At 40.4% G+C, this 18,733-nt stretch overlaps 1 protein-coding gene and 1 pseudogene across 1 annotated transcript in view; both read left to right on the forward strand.

The window, feature by feature from the left end:
* Positions 1–18,733, forward strand: part of LOC126188846 (uncharacterized) — a 183,749-nt gene that overhangs the window by 14,584 nt on the left and 150,432 nt on the right. The window contains exon 2 of the mRNA XM_049930488.1: positions 2,952–3,131. Coding sequence (XP_049786445.1) covers positions 2,952–3,131 — 180 coding nt within the window. The remainder of the gene's footprint in view (positions 1–2,951; positions 3,132–18,733) is intronic.
* Positions 6,180–6,298, forward strand: LOC126189158 (5S ribosomal RNA; annotated as a pseudogene).

An 18,733-nucleotide genomic window follows, 5' to 3' on the forward strand; every position in this document is an offset into this window, starting at 1 on the left:
TGCCATTGTCTGCAGGTAATATTAATATGTCTTGATCTTCTCTTGGCTCCCATATGACGGCACTCTCCCTGTGGGAGCTTTGTTTTGGGTAGAGCTCTGCTGGTTTCGCCACGTTATGCATCAGATAGTTTTCACATGGGTGGCGTTCTCAACCCCTCCCCGCACCGCCCCCCCCCCCCCTCACTTGAGGGGGTCCCCATTTCCAGTCGCTCAACTGCCTCCCGCTCCCACAGCACCGCCTGTGTCTCCTGTGCCGGTCTCTCGCCCTGTTCCGGAAGCGGGTCATTTCCATCCAGCACTCGTCACTCACGGTTCAGTTTCTGGGCCCCCCTCATGTCTGTCCGTCTGCCCATTTCCACAGTACCGTCCATGCCTGCCGTGCCGTGGTTTCATGACACATAGTCAACTATGCCAGCTGCCGCTACTATGGATTCGCTCGCCTGATTTAAATCCGGGCCTACCGCGCCGGCCTCTGACTTAACCTCAGTCCACCTGCTACCCCAGGAGACACCGAAGCCACCGTTGTCACCCTCTCCTGGCCGCCTGCCGAAGCTACCGCCCTTATGCGAGGACAAACCGGCATTGTGGTTCGCGCTCGTCGAGCATCTGTTTGAGTTACATCATGTGTCTGACGACAACTCAAAATTTCTCTGCCTCATCACACACCTCTACGACCACTCAGATTTGATTTGTGACCTGCTCCTTTCGCCGCCACCTGCACCAAAATACGAGTTTGCAAAGAAGACTATAATGGAACGACTTGCCTGCTCGCCATGAGAGTAAATAATCAAGATTCTCTATGAGGAGCACCTGAAGGAACACACCCCCTCACAGCTATGGCGCCACCTTTGATTGCTCGTGAACGAGCATACCGTGCCTGACGCCACGCTATGGGCTGTGTGGTCTGCCAAACTACCTACTGATCTACAGATCCATCTGTTACCACACTCGTTTGAGTCCATCGGCTCTCGCCTACGCATCGCTGACCAGCTGTATTCGCTGTACATCAGCCGGTTCATTCCACACTGTTCATCGGCGCAGCCGCGCCCGTATACCGACCTTCAGCCGGCAGAGGCAGGGCTCACTCCACCGTCATCTCGTCTACTTCTGGCAGCATCGGCTCACCCTCTCCATTGTCCGGTCTGTTACCAGAACAAATCAAGGAGACAAGCCGCCCCCACTGTCGCAGTCTCTACCTCCTCCTCACTCTGCTCACCCTTTAAGCTGGTACCACAAAGCATTCGGCAACGATGCCAAGAAGTGCAGGTTGTCGTGCCAGCACCCAAATGCCGACTGCAGGAACTGAGAGACGCCGAGTCCTGCGGGGAACCTAACAGGCTTCCTCTTACATTACACCATGAGCAAGCTCAGAAGACTGATGGGTCGGTAATTTTATGGGAGGCTGTGGTCTTTCCCCGGCTTCCTGAACATCAGGACCTTGGCCGTCTTCCAAAATCAGTGGTTTACTGCTAATTAATAAAATGCAAAGAGCTTATGATCCAACTAAAAATGTTTGCCTCAAGGATTGCAGTTCTAGAAATAACAAAACTAAAACATTATACTACAATTGTAAGGTCAGAATGTTTTATGTGTGTGAATCTTTAATACAGAACTGCAAGCTAGCTAGACTAGAGATGCTATAAAGACAAATTGTTGAACACAAACAAAAGAGTTGTAAAATGAGAAGCAATGACATGAGTCACTGAAATATGCATAAATCATTAGACATCCAGGCAAAGTAATGTTACCCTTTTCGAACACTTCCACCAAATCTATGAGGTCAGGCTAACAAAACCAATATTTCTGAATTTCTGGAAAAAGACAAAGATAGCATGGATCACAGGACTATGGAAAAAATTAAAAAACAAATCAAATACTCAGAAGCAACAAATCAAAACTTGTTTAGAACTAGGGTTTCCAATTTGGGTCTTTAAGGTAGGTGAAAAAATCAAGGATGAGAGAGAAAGAGAGAGAGGACAACTATTGGCAACAAAGGAAACAGTGAGGTAAGTAGAGGAACTGAGGTTCTGCATGTTCCTAGCAGGTTAATACAGTAATGAGAAAAATCTCAAAGAACTCTGGAAGAAGATTTTACTGTATCCTCTGTGTTTTGTTATGCATCAATAGCTTGAAAGATGAAAGCATTTTTTAGAACCATATGGACATTCTGTTACATTAAAGTTCTTATTTGTGATCATGCCATGTTACAATGTGAGGACGTGTTGAAAATTAATGCCTCTGAATTTTTATCCTGCACTCAAAATTGGTTTAGGTATTACATGTCATGTATATACCTCAGTCAGCTTTCCTGCTTGACTGACACAAATCCAATCCTCTGCCACTAGAGGGCTCCACATTGTGCAGTGTAACATGGCAGTGTGCAATGTACCTATGTTGGTGCATGAGAAACAGTGTGCTGTAATTGAGAAATCTGAAACATTAATTCATAGAGTTTGTCCACACATGGAGCATCCTCTCCTTCAGTGTGACATTGCCAGGCCATACATGGGCCCTGTGATAAATGCAACAATAAGACACATTTGGTTTATTGTTATTGTTCATCCTCCATACAGTCCCAACTTGACCTGTCTGACTTTCCTCTGTTTCCAAAACTTGGAGAATACCTTCAACGACTTCACTTTGATAGTAAGCAAGTGGTGCAAGCAGAGGTGAGGTTCTGGCTCCATCAGTAAAATCAAACATTCTACAGTGAGAGAATCAAACTGGTGTCTCATTTGGAGAAATGTGTTTATCACCAGGGTGACTACATTGAGAAACAGATACATAGACACAAAGAATAAGGATGTAGAGTGTTAATAAAGTCTGTTTTATTTAAAAAGCTTTAAGAGTTTCGACATTAAAAAATCAGAGGCATTACTTTTCAGCAAAACATTGTATATATAATTTGTTCCAGGCCTGGCACTTTTATTGAAATTTATTTTATTTTACAGCTTGCTGTTAATGCAGGTCACACAGAAGGTAATACTACTACTCATATTCTTGGAGGTCTTACAAAAGCTAATGTCAGTGATCCAATCATCAAGAATATATCAGCTTTTGCACTGCCTACAATTGATAACAGATTAGATGGAACTTTCAAGATAGCTCGAATTGTCAGTGCAGAAACTCAGGTAAAGAAAAAACTCAACTTCAAAATATGATTCTAACATTCGAAAGTGCTGGAGTTAATGTGCTGCAATTTCAGTCTGTCATTTTTATTGCTATTAATTATCAAGAACATATCTGTTTAATCTCTCAAAATAAAATACTCTTGTGTGTTACTGAATGGTACTACTGATCTATCAGGTTATTATTATTGTGACCATCAATAGTAATACCCCTCTTATTCTTTACAGTTAGCTGCATAAAAATATCAATTATTACTGAAGAAGTTCTATTAAGGTTATTTTAATGGATAATCTTGAGTCTGATTTGTGAAAATTTTGCTGCTGCTGTATTAATGAACTACTGCAAGTATACCTCTTGCACATGCTTGTCAATGATTTTCACTGAAGTGATGAGGTTCATTTGGAGGAGTTTTTTTAGTAGTATCAGTAGCCTATATCTTTTATTTAGAACTTGGCATCTTGCAAGAATCATTCTGTTAAAATGCCTCCTTTTTTCATATTGTTTTTATATAACACCATGGTTATCAGTTTTCTTCTCTAAAGTGTGTATTTTCCTTTGGTTTTATTCTATTTCTGAAGGTTTCCAACTTTCCATTGTTGTCACTCCTATTAAATATTTTAAATTCATTTTTATGAAAGTATGTATGTCACTACGATGTTTTGTTGGAAATTGCCACAGTGGGACTATGTTGTGCAAAAACAAAAGTGAATTATTACAAGAAAGTAAAATTAATAGTACTATTTATTTAAATCATGTAGTATCGCTATTGGTTTCAAGATGACAAAGGCGTTCCCATATGTCTGTCATTTTTAAAATTAGATGTACCATGTGCTATGCAATTGATGTTTGTTTTTGACACAACAAAAAAAAAGTAAACATCACATTTACAACATAAGTTACATGCAGTTTTAAATATGAACACCCATCTGGATATGAACATGTTGGTGCAGTATCATTAATGGCACTATTTGTTTTTAATAAATGGTGTTACTAACAGCAGTTGGCTACTTAGTTAGTTTCATGTTCCATGAATAAGTTGCATGATAATTCATAATGGTATGAAATAAGTCATTGCATGTTCACATTACAAGTTATTGTTATTATTAATAATATTATATATATTTTTAAATACACAGATGTGAGTTAACTACTCCAACCCACCACCTTTTACACTTTACAATAACAGAAATTCTTCCATGGAATATAAGGAGTTGGTTGATGTTTTTACTTTTTTGTAAGAATTAACCTGTATAAGTCAACATACTTGTCGAACACCCTTATCTGAATAATGACCCAGCACATGGATTCTGTAAAGCTTTTGATTTATTTTTCTGCAACATAATCATAGTTTATGGGTTACAAAGGTTATGTAAATTCCCAGTAAGATCACACACAACTCAAACTAAAGGGAGATACACAATCAACTTGTACACCATTACAACAAGATGCTCGAGCTTTCTACGCTCTTGATCTGTATCACTTTCTCGAAGGCAATACTTGTAACGCCTCTGTACTCTGAGAAGCCTTGCGTATCAGTGTAGTTGGGTGCTCACAATGCAGATATGTATCAAATGGATCATAGATTGGGAGTGCAAAGCACAGCAGGCTCATCAAGTTTATTTATTTAAATTTATTTAGCTTTGGAAGCACAACTTGTGCATGCTTGCCCAGGACTGTGGTCTCAGGTCTGTTTTTTCAAAATCCAGTATTATGTTAATTGACTGCTTATAAAACCTACATATGGTATATGCCTTTCACTGCATTCTAAAGATAGTCTCAGGGGTTAACCTGTTTTGAAGTGTTTTTTTTCCATCTGTGTAATAGGAAATACTTACAAAACTTGAGCAACCACCTGTTGTCTGTGCTCTGAAACATAAATTTCTCTCCAACATGCCATTTAGTTTTCTCAGTGATCCTGAAATAGTGACACTCATTCAGATAATACCTAATCAGTGGAGCCTTATCTGCACATGCGTGACAGTGCATGGACCACGATGCTACAAAAAGCCATGAAAAAAAATGTGATTTTTCTGGGAGTCATATGTGGGTTCAGTTAAGTACAGAGATAAAAGGTCAAATGTTTTAGCCCTTGGCCTAGTATCCATTTGTATACATATCAGAAGAAAGGGCATAATGTAGCTCTCCTATAGCACAGGGTCAAAATTTAAACATTAGACACTTCCTCCAGACCAAGCAAATTGAGGATGTTGGTTGGTTCTCTGCGTTATAATAATCAGTAGTTCAGCATACATGCTGACTGGATCACTATGGTCAAAGTCAACCATCAGGCAAGAAATGATATTACTGCTCATATGACACCTTTTGGAATTTATCCATCATCAGATATCCAGGGGCAATTGCTGCACGTGGATATGGTTTATCTGCTTATATGTGAAACAAATATTTGCATAACTTTGTCACATTTATATTCTTTTGCATTAGGTGTAGTTTAGGACAGGCCTTAGGAAGCTTATAAAAGTACTATTTGTTCATGGGCAGTTCCTGAGAAATCCCAAAAAAACATGATTTTTGGGTACCAAATGTACTGATTGTGGGGATAGTCACGTCTATTATTTCAGTTCATGGCATATTGTAGAAATTGTCACCGTCTATTCTTATGATGATATTCTCAGGAACTTAGAAACTTTTTTTTTATATCATTGTCAAGATCAGGAAGTTCAAAGTTACCATCTTTATGCATATAAAATATGCATGTAATATCTGGCCTGAGGAATAAATGTAATTTTAACCAATGTAACACTTGGCAAGAGATGTGGGGTCATTCTGAGGTCATTGCAAGGATTCTGAGTACAGAAAACTATGTTTCTAGTTGACTTTTTTTGACAATGAGTGGTGCCATGTGGCAGTGTAAGCACCTTACAAAAATTTATTTTGTCATATTACATTCTTTGTACTTGCAAATCAAACACCATGTTTTTTTGGTATACTGTAGGTGTAGCCTAAAAATGTTGTGCACTTTTAAGTAAAGTAGTGTGCAGGGAACTTTCATTTGATGGGAGATGATTTTGTGTTAACCTTATATTATGCTTGCCAATGGCCTTGCTGCAGTTGTAACACCAGTTCCTATCAGATCACTGAAGGTAAGAGCTGTTGGGCTTGGCTAGCACTTGGATGGGTGACTGTCTGAGTCTGCCAAGTGCCACTGGCAAGGGGGGAGCACTGAGCCTTTGTGAGACCAATTGAGGAGTTATTTAGCTGAGAAGTAGTGGTTCTGGTCACAAAAACTGACAATGTCCAGGAGAACGGCGTGCTGACCACATGCCTCTCCATATCCACATCCAATTACCTGTATCAGCTGAGGATGGCATGGCAGTCAGTCGGTACTGTTGGGCCTTCCGAGACCTGCTCAGACAGAGTTATTTTAGGCGTACTTATTTCTTGTTTATACATGTCAAAGTATGTAAATGTGCAGAAGTATATAAATAAACTGTCAAAACTCTACTGACCTATAGAATTCTTTTTATAAAAGCAGCATACCCTGGTGTGGCAGGAGAAAGAAGGGAAGCAGTTGAAAAATGCTACTACTGGAGAACAAAAAGGTGAATATGCTCCTCTTTAAAGGACTCTGACAGAAAAAAGTGGAACCAGCCATCACAATCCTGGGTCTATCTATCTCACCAAAAATTTTGGCATGTGAACATATTCACACTTTTTTGTGCTAAAGAGAGTAGCAGAGAGACAGTGGCAGTAAAAGAGAGGGGAGACAGACAGGAAGAGAGATGAGACAGTGATGGTCAGAGAGAGAAAGTGGCCATGTCAGAGAAAGAGAGCTATATGAAGACAATTGAAGTGGGAGCCAAAGAGAGAGGAGACATTGGAAATGAAAAAGATGAGTGGAGACTGTACTTAGGTTTGAGGGGGGGCGGGGGGTGCACCCATCCAGACCAATGAAATTTAAAATGAAAAAAATTGATCATGCTGCCCCATTCCATATACTCACGTGTTAAAATAAAATTGACTGCTCTAGGAATTGAAACCCCCACACCATTCCATCCCCGAAGGCATGTGTGGAGAGGAGACAATGGTTGTTGAAGAGAAGTACAGCAGACTGTAAGTGAGAAAGAAAGAGACAGTGAAAATGGGACAGAGAAAGAATGGGGCAAAGACAATGGCAGAGTCATCGAGAAGGAGACAGTGGTATGGATCAATAAGAGAAATGGTTGAAGACTTTTGACAGTGGAAGAGGTAGATAAAAGAAAGTGCCGACTGGAGAAAAAGCATGTGACACTGGGAGAGAGACGTATATAGACAGTGCAGTGAGAGGGAGATACTGAGTATGAAGTTTTCACTAAAAAACTAAAACTAAAAAAAAAGACTGTGTCCAAACAGTCCATGAAGGCCCAATGGTACTGATCAGCTGTCATGTTGTCCCCAGTCCACAGGTGTCACTGGATGCAGATACGGAGGGCATGTGGTCAGCACACCACACTTCCGGCTGTATGTCAGGTTATGAAATTGGAGCCGCTACTCTTCTCAGTCAGGTAGGTCCTCAGTTTACCTCACGAGGGCTGAGTACACCCCGGTTGCCAACAGCATTAAGCAGACTGGGTGGTCACCTGTCCAAGCACTAGCCCAGCCCAACAGCATTTAACTTCGGTGATTTAATGGGAACTGATGTTACCACTGTGGCAAGGCCATTGGTGAAAGTTTCACTACAGAGAGAAACAAGGGGAAAAGGATTGAGAATGTTCTGTGTTAGCAGTACAAATTTGTTTGCCTGCTAAATTTTTGGTGAGGAAGGCAGAATGAGGACTGATGCAGCTGATTTCGCACATATGTCAGAGTCTTTTAAAGAGGAGCATATTTGCCTTTTGTGCTCTGACAGCTGCATTTTTCAACTGGTCATTTATGTTTCAATACCAGTATTGTTCATGATCCCCAGACAGAATTTTACTACCAGATGGCTTCTGTTTTCCCAACCACAGTTACAACTAAAGGCATCAATGTACTTCACACCTGGTGGTCATCTTAGGAGGAATCTCAGTAAGCAAGAAAATGGTTTTTGATGATCTCAATGATGCTCACTCAGTCTCTTAATCTGTTTCACCTGATAAATTTGTTTGTGATTTTCTCTAACATTACGAATGAAAGCTTACTCCCTAAAGTGTTGTCAAGTTCAAAGTCCATACCAAAATCCATATTTATTGCTTCCAAATCACAGTGTGCCATTTGAGAGTGACAACAAGAACAGTAGGGCTATGCAGTTATCTCTATTGTCCACTGAGAAAAACTGATGAAATGAGACCTTGTAGTTGGTTCTCCTGCTCAATCTCAGCACCCACTGGGTTTCCAACTTACCTTCCTCATTCTCTCAACAAAAAACACACACACTCCCAAATCTATACAAACAGAAACCACATTTAGCTCCATTGGCTTCTAAGTGTTTTGTCCAAACAAATTTGAAAAATATAGACATTGCAATTACCAAAGGAGAACTTCAGATTACTTCAAAAAATCAAATAGCTCTTTTAGACACACTTAGACTTAGCCACAAGCTTTGGTGCACGCATTGTAGTGCAGTGATTATAATTCTTGGCTGATGTGTTGTGGGACGCCAGTTCAAACCATACCTCCAACAGTTAATTGTTATTTAGTATTCACCTTTTTGTGGAAGGTTCTTGAAATATGTTTATATGTTCTAAAATATTTGGTGTTTGTATAAATATCTGGACTATCCCCCCAGGAATAGTTCATGTTCAGACAGCCAGTGATAAACATGCTTTCACTTCTAAGTGTTGTACTTCACTGATGACCCTACTTTTGGATTTGGACTTGATTGTGGCTATGACATGAAATTGTTTGGTGGAGATGCCGAATGCTTCAGAATACCTACATCACAATGGCCCCAGTAAGGCAGTGTAAAAGATGTCGCCTGCATGGACAGAAATGGATTACAAGTGCTGCCTTTGGTTGTTGATGGATATAACTGCAGCAAATTAGCAAAGAAGCTCTGTGTGAAATTGTTCCCTAACAGATCACTCACCTGCATATCTTATGTCACAGGCATTGAACTCCTTTTCTTACAAAAGGTGTTTCATTGCCTTGTAAGGAATTGATTTACAAAATGAGCATTAAGGAAGTTGCAGATGATGAAAGTCAGGATAATCTAGAGAAGCATAGATTCAAAAACAGATATGAATGAGAGTTAGCTCTGTCACAAGTTTCCATAAATTATCATTCACATAATGTAGCCACTGGACGAGCAATGGACACGCTGTAGGGCAAGATGATAGCATGCAAGTTCTCACAGCAAAACAGTCTTCAGAATAAAGATCAGTCCCCAGAGAGAGCACAGAAATAAAATAATGGGTATCACAATTACAGAAGAAACTAACTGATGGTCATGCTTATGGTAACAGTAACAGGGGTCAGCCAAAACAGCTTACCATGCTACATGCTGATCTGCAGCACCAGTATCTTTTGGTGCAGATGTAGCAATAGTACAGTCGCAATCATTGTAACAATGTGCCTAGTAACTCTAAATATTATGAGTGGTTCATGGGTGACTAACCTAGGCTGTTTCCAAGGTAATGGGAAACACTGGCCACTAAATGCAGATAACTGCCTTACACCAAGCCTTACAGTGTTGACACCTGTAGAAACTGCAATGGAATGGGCTGGAGAGCTGCTCCCAAGGTTATTTAAAGACTGGTCAATAGGCTAAGGTGCACCTTCATGGCACAGAACTGGCACAAAGTCTCAGAACTTGGGAGAACTCTGTCTGCCTCCACCTGTGCATGGCTTCAACAGTGATTCTAAGCTATGTCCAAAAACTGAGCTAGATTGTGCTGTCATTTGCGTTTTTTATTTTAGTTAAACAGGGAATGTTAAATTTGTCATTCCCCCTTCAAGCGATGGTCCCCTATGTAGACAGTACCTTATTACTGTCTGTGGATTTGAGAAAATTAATTTAGCAGTGTCAATTCAGTACTTATATTTGATGTCTTATTAATTAATTAATGAACTGGGCTAGGTTAGGTATCAGTTTACTCGGAATTTTATTTGGAATACAAATCTTGATCAGATTTAAATGATTAATTTTAACACTCTCTCTTCCTTTGTGGTGAGGACTGGTCTGGACAGATACTGTGGTCTTGTCAAGTGTGTTTTATGTTTGACCAAGTTACTGCATTACAGCTGCCTCCTCAAGTGTATGATTTGGGCAACAGCTGCTCTCAAAGAAAACAGAGCCCTTTTCAACTCCAGTACACAACAACAACAAAAAAACACACAAATTAAGACACTTAATAAATAAGACTAAAGCTTTTTAACGAATGGTACCTAGCAGAACTACCTCTGTACACAATATTATATAAAATAATTCCTCAGCCTAAGTACAATTTTCCCTCAATACTGCCTCCATTTATTTTTACAGTTTTTAATTTCGTTGTGAGAAGGAGGTCAGTGTGACCTACGGGGACCCTTCCCACAGACAGTATTTATCAGCACTGTAATGACTATCATTAACTTGACCCAGATCATGACACTAAATTAAAACATTAGTTTTACTGGATGAATCACTGGACAAGAACTCAATGGGTCCTTTAATTTTACATTAAACACTGGCACTCACAACTCCTGGTCAGGTGAACAGAAGGACACATTCTACTGTTGACTCTGTCGGCAGAGGATAATTGGAGAGCAGCTGGGTCAGTCCTTTAACTAGCCAAAGCAGCGATCACTACCCTTCACGGCTGCACTGATCACATCCCAGTGACAGGAGCAGCACCCTTTTGTCAATGTCTCTGAAACACCACTCCAGTGCCTCACACCATTGTTCCATACTGACCTGTGACCTCGTGAGGCATGTGCTTGCTGCAATCTGTCACCACTTTGTAATAAGCCATTTGGTTAGTACTTCAAACACACCAAAGACTTGTGTTTTTGGCATTCTCTGAGGGAGGAGCCAGCAACACGATATATATGGTGACCCAGCTGCGGAACGTTCTCTCATAGTCTTCAGCTGTCACAGTAAAACCTCAGATTAGATTAGATTAGATTCAGTTTTCATTCCATAAACCCAAAAATGAGATGATTCTTGTGGGTGTGGAACAAGTCAGAAAGTATAACATAAAAAACATGAAGCATACAAATATAATACTCATTACCCTGTTCATTTGCCAGGAGATTGTCAAAATAGGTGAATACATTACAGTAAAATGAAATTGGTGATATTCACACAATTGAAACACTGTCAGAATGAAACACAATTATGCACTTCTAATAAATTTATCATACACAAAATACCTAATTTTGTCTTTTGTGACCAAGTGCTTTTAAAATTGAAATCTAACAGACATTTTTACTTAAGCTGGTCTAACAGTCCCTGTTAAGATGTTCATCTATAGAGTATAAGGAGTAGCCTGTCAAAAAGTCTTTCAAACTCTGTTTAATCTGTGCTTTATCTAAAAACAAGTTTTTAATGGTTGCTGGCAATATATTTAAAATGTGTTTTCCTGAATATTGGACCCCTTTTTGGACCATGGTAAGTGATTTTAGGTCTTTATGTAGAGTTTTCTTATTCCTGGTATTGATACTATGTATTGAGCTATTGGTTGGAAGTAGAGATATATAACTTGGAGCAAATTTCGTTAAGGAATAAATACACTGAGAAGCCATGGCTAGAATAGAAAGTTCCTTGAATGGGTTTCTACATCATGTTCTTGAATTTACACTATTAATGGGTCTTATTACATGCTTTTGCATGCTAAAAACGTTTACTCAGTTTGCCCAGTTTCCCCAGAATATGATCCCATATGACAACTTGTGGTCTCTGTGATAGCACTTCAACTTTTGAGTGCCCAACACTAATACGGTACCTTAAGGCAACATGAACCTTTCCTACCCTTCAGTTTCCTCTCAGTTACATCTCTTGGCTTAATATAGTGTTATAATATTCCCTTTAATACTATGTTTATTGTTTTTCTCTTCTCCCCCATGTTTATTTTTCCATTGAAATCACTATGCCTGGATGAGGTTTCTAGAGAGATACTAGTCTCAACACAAGACAGCTTTATCTGTTACAGATCAATGTTTCCCATACTTTCTATTTTCTAGAAGTGCTAAAAGAACTGTGTGTTGAGACCAACAGAATCATAATGATATTGTGATTGTTCATCTCCAGGTACCCCTTTTTCTTAACTAATTTTCTTCCCCACATTAAGTCATTCTCCTCTTACTATGCATTTTTTGCAGTGTATTCTTTGAGATGTCTCCTGATAGTAGGGTTTGACAACCCTTGACATAAAAAAATATAAGAATTTTACACTTAATAACTCATCTAACCCCCCTTCATCCTATTTACCTAGTGAAATGTTAGCATCATATAAATTTTATGATTCGATTCTAGATAGTAGCCCAAGTGACAGTGGTGTGCACATGCGAGCATATGTGTGTGTGTGTGTGTGTGTGTGTGTGTGTGTGTGTGTCCGTGTGTTTATGTGTGTGTGTGTGTGTGTGTGTGTGTGTGTGTGGGTGGGTGGGTGGGTGGGTGGGTGTTCGCCATGTTCAATCTAACTTCTTGACACTATTGTGAAGTCCCTGGTATTAGAGATCGGTTCACAAACCTTGTCTGTCTATGGAAAATAATAGGGTAGAGAGGGGGGGTGGGGGGGGGGGGGGGTTGGGTGAGATGGCTTATGATTGTTGCTCCCAGTGATACCTGTCATGCATGGCATTCACTTTCCCATTCCCAGTGCCTCCTGCTGCTTCAAGGGGAACAACTCTACTTCATTATTACCCTCTCCACCTACACCCACTGCAGGACATGTGCTCTGTATTTCCAGTTTCTACTATTCCAATCCATGCCAAAACTTTTCCCAACAGCATCACCCATTTGTCCTTATCGAACCCTGTATATTGCTCCTCAGTTTCCTTCTTAATGCTTGCTAATCATTACACAGTTACGTAAATCGCAACACAACTTATAACTGCCACCGTTTCATGAGTAGCTTTTTTTTCTATCCTATTAAATTACTTTGTCAAAAATTGATTGTTTTTGTTGTTGTATAAGCCCATGTGAACACATTACCTTAGGCACACACAGCATAAAGGGAAAAATTATCTTAACCTCACTCTTTATTTCTAAGCAAATGAAAATTAATATCATCACAATTTCACACTCATGAATGCTAAACTGGAGTTTGAAATTGATTTATGGGCATGAATGGGTCTGGCTGATGAACAGCTTTATATTTGCAATATTCTGTATGCCATCCTCAGCATTGATATCTGGCCCAACAACTACATAGGAGGTATAGAAGTGATCACATAGAACTTTTTCAACTCAGTAGGGGCTGTTGTACAGTTGATAGAAATTGGCTTTCTTTTCTAAGAGATCAGACCAGTGATGGTTTCAGACTAGAACCAAATCACCTTCCTTAATCATAGGGCTCTTGGCTATGCAATCATGGTGCCCCTTCCTGCCTGCTTTATTCCTCCGCATTCTTGTTAGGGCGTCTGACAATTTTGTTTGTAGTTCCTCTTCTGGGGAAGGAGGTAATTGCACTGTGGCTCTGAGGGGCATAATTACTGGCCCCTCAAGCATCAGCTCAGCTGGGGAACGGCTTTTAGCATTGTGAATTAAACTGTTAATGATCTCTTTGAACTGCAGGATATACTGAACCTATTTGGTATCTCGAGCTGAACAGTGAATCCTTGCCAGGTTCCCTATTTTGTGGAAACTCATTAAGCTGGGTTCATCGCTGCATGGTAAATGCTTATCTAGTGAATTTAAGGCCCACAAGAAAGACAGATCGCAGCATGTACATCATGAAGGTAGGCCTGAGCTCACTCGCTTGCTTAACTAAGCAGACAAAATGCACTTCTAAACCTGTTAACTCGCAACTGGGTGTGTACGTGCCAATGAGAATTGCATCTTCTACTGGAATCTGGTATTGTGAAGTATTATTGACTACTGGTCATACAAAAAAATTTAAGATAATTTCTCAAAATTAATGGTATAACAGCTTGTTTGTAGCATTTAATCTCTGCTGTGTAAGAGTCCTCATTTCATACAAGATATGCAATCATCTTGACATGATTTTAATTTTATTGTACACCAGTACAGCTGTAACAAATAATTAGTAGGCCTAAGCACTTTCTATCACCATAATAGTGGATTCCAGAAGAATATGCAATTCTTGTTTGTAAATACACATCCAGTTAACAGGTGTCGAAATGCAGTTTTTCTGCTGAGTAGAGCAAGCGAGTTTTTCTGCTGAGTAGAGCAAGCAAGTGAGCGAGCTCAGCCCACCTTCGTGATGTACGCGCCGCTGCCTGTCTTTCTCATAGGCCTCAGGTGAATAGTGATTCCTCACAGCTGCATTTTAGTGATCAAGGCACAAGATATGAACTGTGATCCATTGTCCAACAAGATCCCTTTGGGGTTACCAAACTTATCAGCGTAATGCCACAAACACCTCACAAGAGCAATAGCTGACGTTATTCTCATGGAATAGAAAATAGTGTACAGGGTGTATCAAGAAGAATCATCTGGTTTAAAAAAGCATAACTATTATGTTATTTGAGATATGTGTGTGAATAATGTACTGTTGGAAAGAGCAAACTCTCAAGTCAGCAGTGTGTGCTCACTTCAGGTCTACTAAAAATGGTGTCGGGACAACAGAAAGTGTTTTGTGTTCTACGTTTTGTGCAGTTCAGCATGGCTTTTGTACTTGGCATGGTGTGGATCCTCCTATAGCACAGAACATTAGACAATGGCATGAACAGTTCCAAGGTGCAGGTTATTTGTGTAAAGGCAAATTGCTGGGCCATCCTTGAGTGTCTGACAGACTTCGAATGCATCCACCATAGTTCCACAAGGAGGCTGCAAAAACCAGTTTGCCATGCAGCTCAACAGCTCAACATGCCCCTGATGTCCATCTGGCATGGGTTTTGTTGATGTATACACATGAAACCATACAAAATTCAGCTACTGCAAACTCTTCATTAAGATGACAAATAACAACATGTGAAGTTCTGTAATTTCGTTCTTGGCAAGATGGAGGATGACAGTTCTCTTCCACACTTAGTGTTTAGTGACAAGGCAACATTCCATTTAAATGGAAAGGTGAACCATCATAATGTGAGAATATGGAGTATGGAACAACCACACGAAGCTATACAACATGAGAGGGACTCTCCAAAATTTAAAGTGTTTTGTGCAGTTCACAGAAAAAGGTGTATGGTCCATTTTTCTTTGCTGAAAAGTCTGTTACAGGAAGCACATATCTTTATATGCCTGAGAACTGTCTTTTCCCACAGCTGGAGACTGATTTGAATGACTTCATTCACCAACAGTATAGGACACCACTCACTGGCATCTGGAAGCACATGTATTTTTAAATCAAAGAATTACTGAACACTGGATTGGTCACACTTGAACAAATGATTCAACCTTAGATTACTGGCCTCCAAGGCCACCGGACTTGACTGTATGTGATTATTTCTTGTGGGGGGAGGGTTTATAAAAGACTGTTTATGTGACTCCGTTAACAGCAACAGTGAATGAACTGAGGCTTCACATAACAGCAACTGTGGAAGCTGTAACTCAAGACATGCTCCCTGTGGTGTGGGAACAATTTGAATACCACACTGACATATGTCATGCATCCCAAGGAGGTGCATATTGAACACCTTTGAAAAGATATGAAAAAAAACTTTTTGAATTTCTCGTTCACCAAAAAACAAAATTCATTGTATATGTTTACTAGTTTGAGGAATACAGGCATGCCAAATTAGATGATTCTTTTTGATACAAACTGTATGTTTTAAATTAATCTAGGATGGCAAAAAGAAACTGAGTTCCACCTCTGCCTATAGGGAGACTTCCCACTACGTATCTACTGAGAGTAGTTCTCACAGTGCAGATGCAAAGACGTGCTGCAATAATCTCATAATACTTTCTCTTGCTGGCTTAGCCTTCAGGCACTGGAGACATGTGGTTAATTGTTTCACAGTATCTAATTCCATCTTCTTGGAGTGCACATCCTGTTTCAGCATAGCGAGACAATTTGCCACCCAATAGTGTCTAAATAACAGGTGGGTCCACTCCATGAGCTTGGCCTGTCTTGCAGTTCTGCAAATGAGGTGACCTGCTGCCTCAAGGTCAAACAGCTCCCTTCCCTAATCCTTTTCTCAAGCTTTTTCTCAGGCAGCCAGGGGATGGGGGGACACTCTCACTTGGCTCTCCTGTGCAGGAGAGTTTCTGTAAATTTTGGAAGGTAGGAGACAAGGTACTGGCAGAAGTGAAGCTGTGAGGACAGGGTGTGAGTCATGCTTGGGTAGCTCAGAGGGTAGAGCACTTGCCCACGAAAGGCAAAGTCCCCATGTTCAAGTCTCGGTCTGGCAAACTGTTTTAATCTGCCAGGAAGTTTCATGAAGAACGATGTCTATGCATTGCCACACATTGCTAACATTGTAGACTGCCTGAAAGGGGCAAAGTACATATTTCTCAACTGTGGATGTGGAGACAGGCTAATGGTAAATCTGGGTTTATGAGGCTGACTTGGAACAGCTTGCCTTCATTACTCTTGACAGTCTCTGTTACATTAAAGGTATGCCATTTAGACTGTGTAATGCACCAGCATATGATGCACAACCTGCTGCAAAATCTTAAAGGGACAACGTCTCAGTGTCATATGATTCAAAGTGTCATTTTTTGAAAGTGTTTGAACTACATCTCAGCCACCTGCCAACCATGGCAAAATGTATTCAGACTGCAGACCTTTGCCCCAGTCCAGGAAAGCCCCTCTTCACTGGCCAAGAAATAAAAATTCTGGGCATCTATCACATAATTTTGTGTTTTGAGAATTTTTCTTGGAAAGTGCACATGCTACCAACAATTGGACTTTTGTACCAAGGCATGTCCATTACAGTAACGATTGTTGCAAGATGAGAAGTTTTCCTGGAATGAGGTGCAAGAAAGCTCTCTACTTGTGCTTAAGGAGACAGTAACTTCTTCAGTCCTAGCATTGTAGTAAGAGATTACTGAGGCAGAACTTTAAACTGACACTGTTGGTTATGATATAAGTGCAGCTCTAGCGAAAATTCAGGAAGGTGACTAAAAGGTGACAGTTTATATCAGATGTGAAATATTCTACACGTGAGAGAGTGCCTTGCGCTGTTTGGGCCGTATACAAGTTCTGGATTTATTTGTTTAGCCAATCATTCTTTGTTGTGATAAGCCACCATTCTCTATGCTGGCTTATTAGCTTGAAGGATCCATTGGGTTGACTATCAAGATGGGCATTCAGGCTTTTGGGGGTATGATGTCACAGTGATATACAAAAGCAGATGCAAAAACAAAGATTCCAACTGCCTTTCAAGTAATACTGTAGTGGAACACAGCAGTGTGCATGAAATCTGTCATTGCTGCATTAAATGACATTACTGTTAAATAGAGGGAAGATCCAGCACCGCTGAAAACCATAGACATCTTGAAGGATCAGGAACTGACCAAAGGAGAGTTCTAATTAATAAATGGTGCATTGTATAAGGGGAACTGTGACCCTGTTGAATTGAAATGGTACTAGTCATCCCAGCTCATCTACGGCCAGCTGTCTTCAAGCATTTCCATGACACTCCAACATCAGGAGACCTAGGATTCATGATGACTCTAGATATAAACAGATGCAGGAAATGCTAGGCAGGTCTTGACAGGCCCATTATGCTGTGAGACACAGTAAGGGATGTCAATAATAAAAGGACCTGCTGCTGTTACCTCTGGGGCATCTGATACCAGATCCATCTGTAGCAGTGCCATTGTGCTGTATAGGTATCAATCTCTCATGGAGTTTCCTGAACTCAGCAAACAGGAATTGATGGACAAGAGTCTGCACTGACTACCTCACCTGCTATGCAGTCACCAAAAGTGCCAACTGCTGCAGCTCCATAAATTGTGGAGTTCCTTGTAGAAGACATCATTTGGAAGCACAAAGCACCCTTTGTGATGATGTCTCATCTGAAAAAGTTTTCCAGTCGAGACTAGTATCAAAGGTAATTTCATGTTCTGACATCACACACAGCATAATAACTGTCTACCATCCACAGATTAGTGGTCCCACACAGCACTTTAATAAAACATTGGCAGATATTCTCTGAATATACATTAATTTAAATGGAGAGAATGGAGTACTGTACTGCCTGTCACAATGTTCACAGATAGCACAATGAAACAAGACAATGCACACTTCACACTGTGCTGGCCGTTGTGGCTCAGTGGTTCTAGGGGCTTCAGTCTGGAACTGCGAGACCGCTATGGTCACAGGTTCGAATCCTGCCTTGGGCATGGCTGTGTATGATGTCTTTAGGTTAGTTAGGTTTAAGTAGTTCTAAGTTCTAGGGGACTGATGACCTCAGATGTTAAGTCCCATGGTGCTCAGAGCCATTTGAACCATTTGAACCTTCACACTGTTCATTCTGCTTCACTGACATGAGGTCAAGTCACAATAAGTACCTTGTTCCAGTTTCAGACAGATGATACTCATGATCACTACATGATATATGAGGGTTGCCCAGAAAGTAATGCACTGCATTTTTTTTTCTCATCCAAAAACAATGCTGTGAATGTGAAACATTACAT

This window comes from Schistocerca cancellata, chromosome 5 (assembly GCF_023864275.1).
Source record: "Schistocerca cancellata isolate TAMUIC-IGC-003103 chromosome 5, iqSchCanc2.1, whole genome shotgun sequence".
Taxonomy (NCBI): Eukaryota; Metazoa; Arthropoda; class Insecta; order Orthoptera; family Acrididae; genus Schistocerca; species Schistocerca cancellata.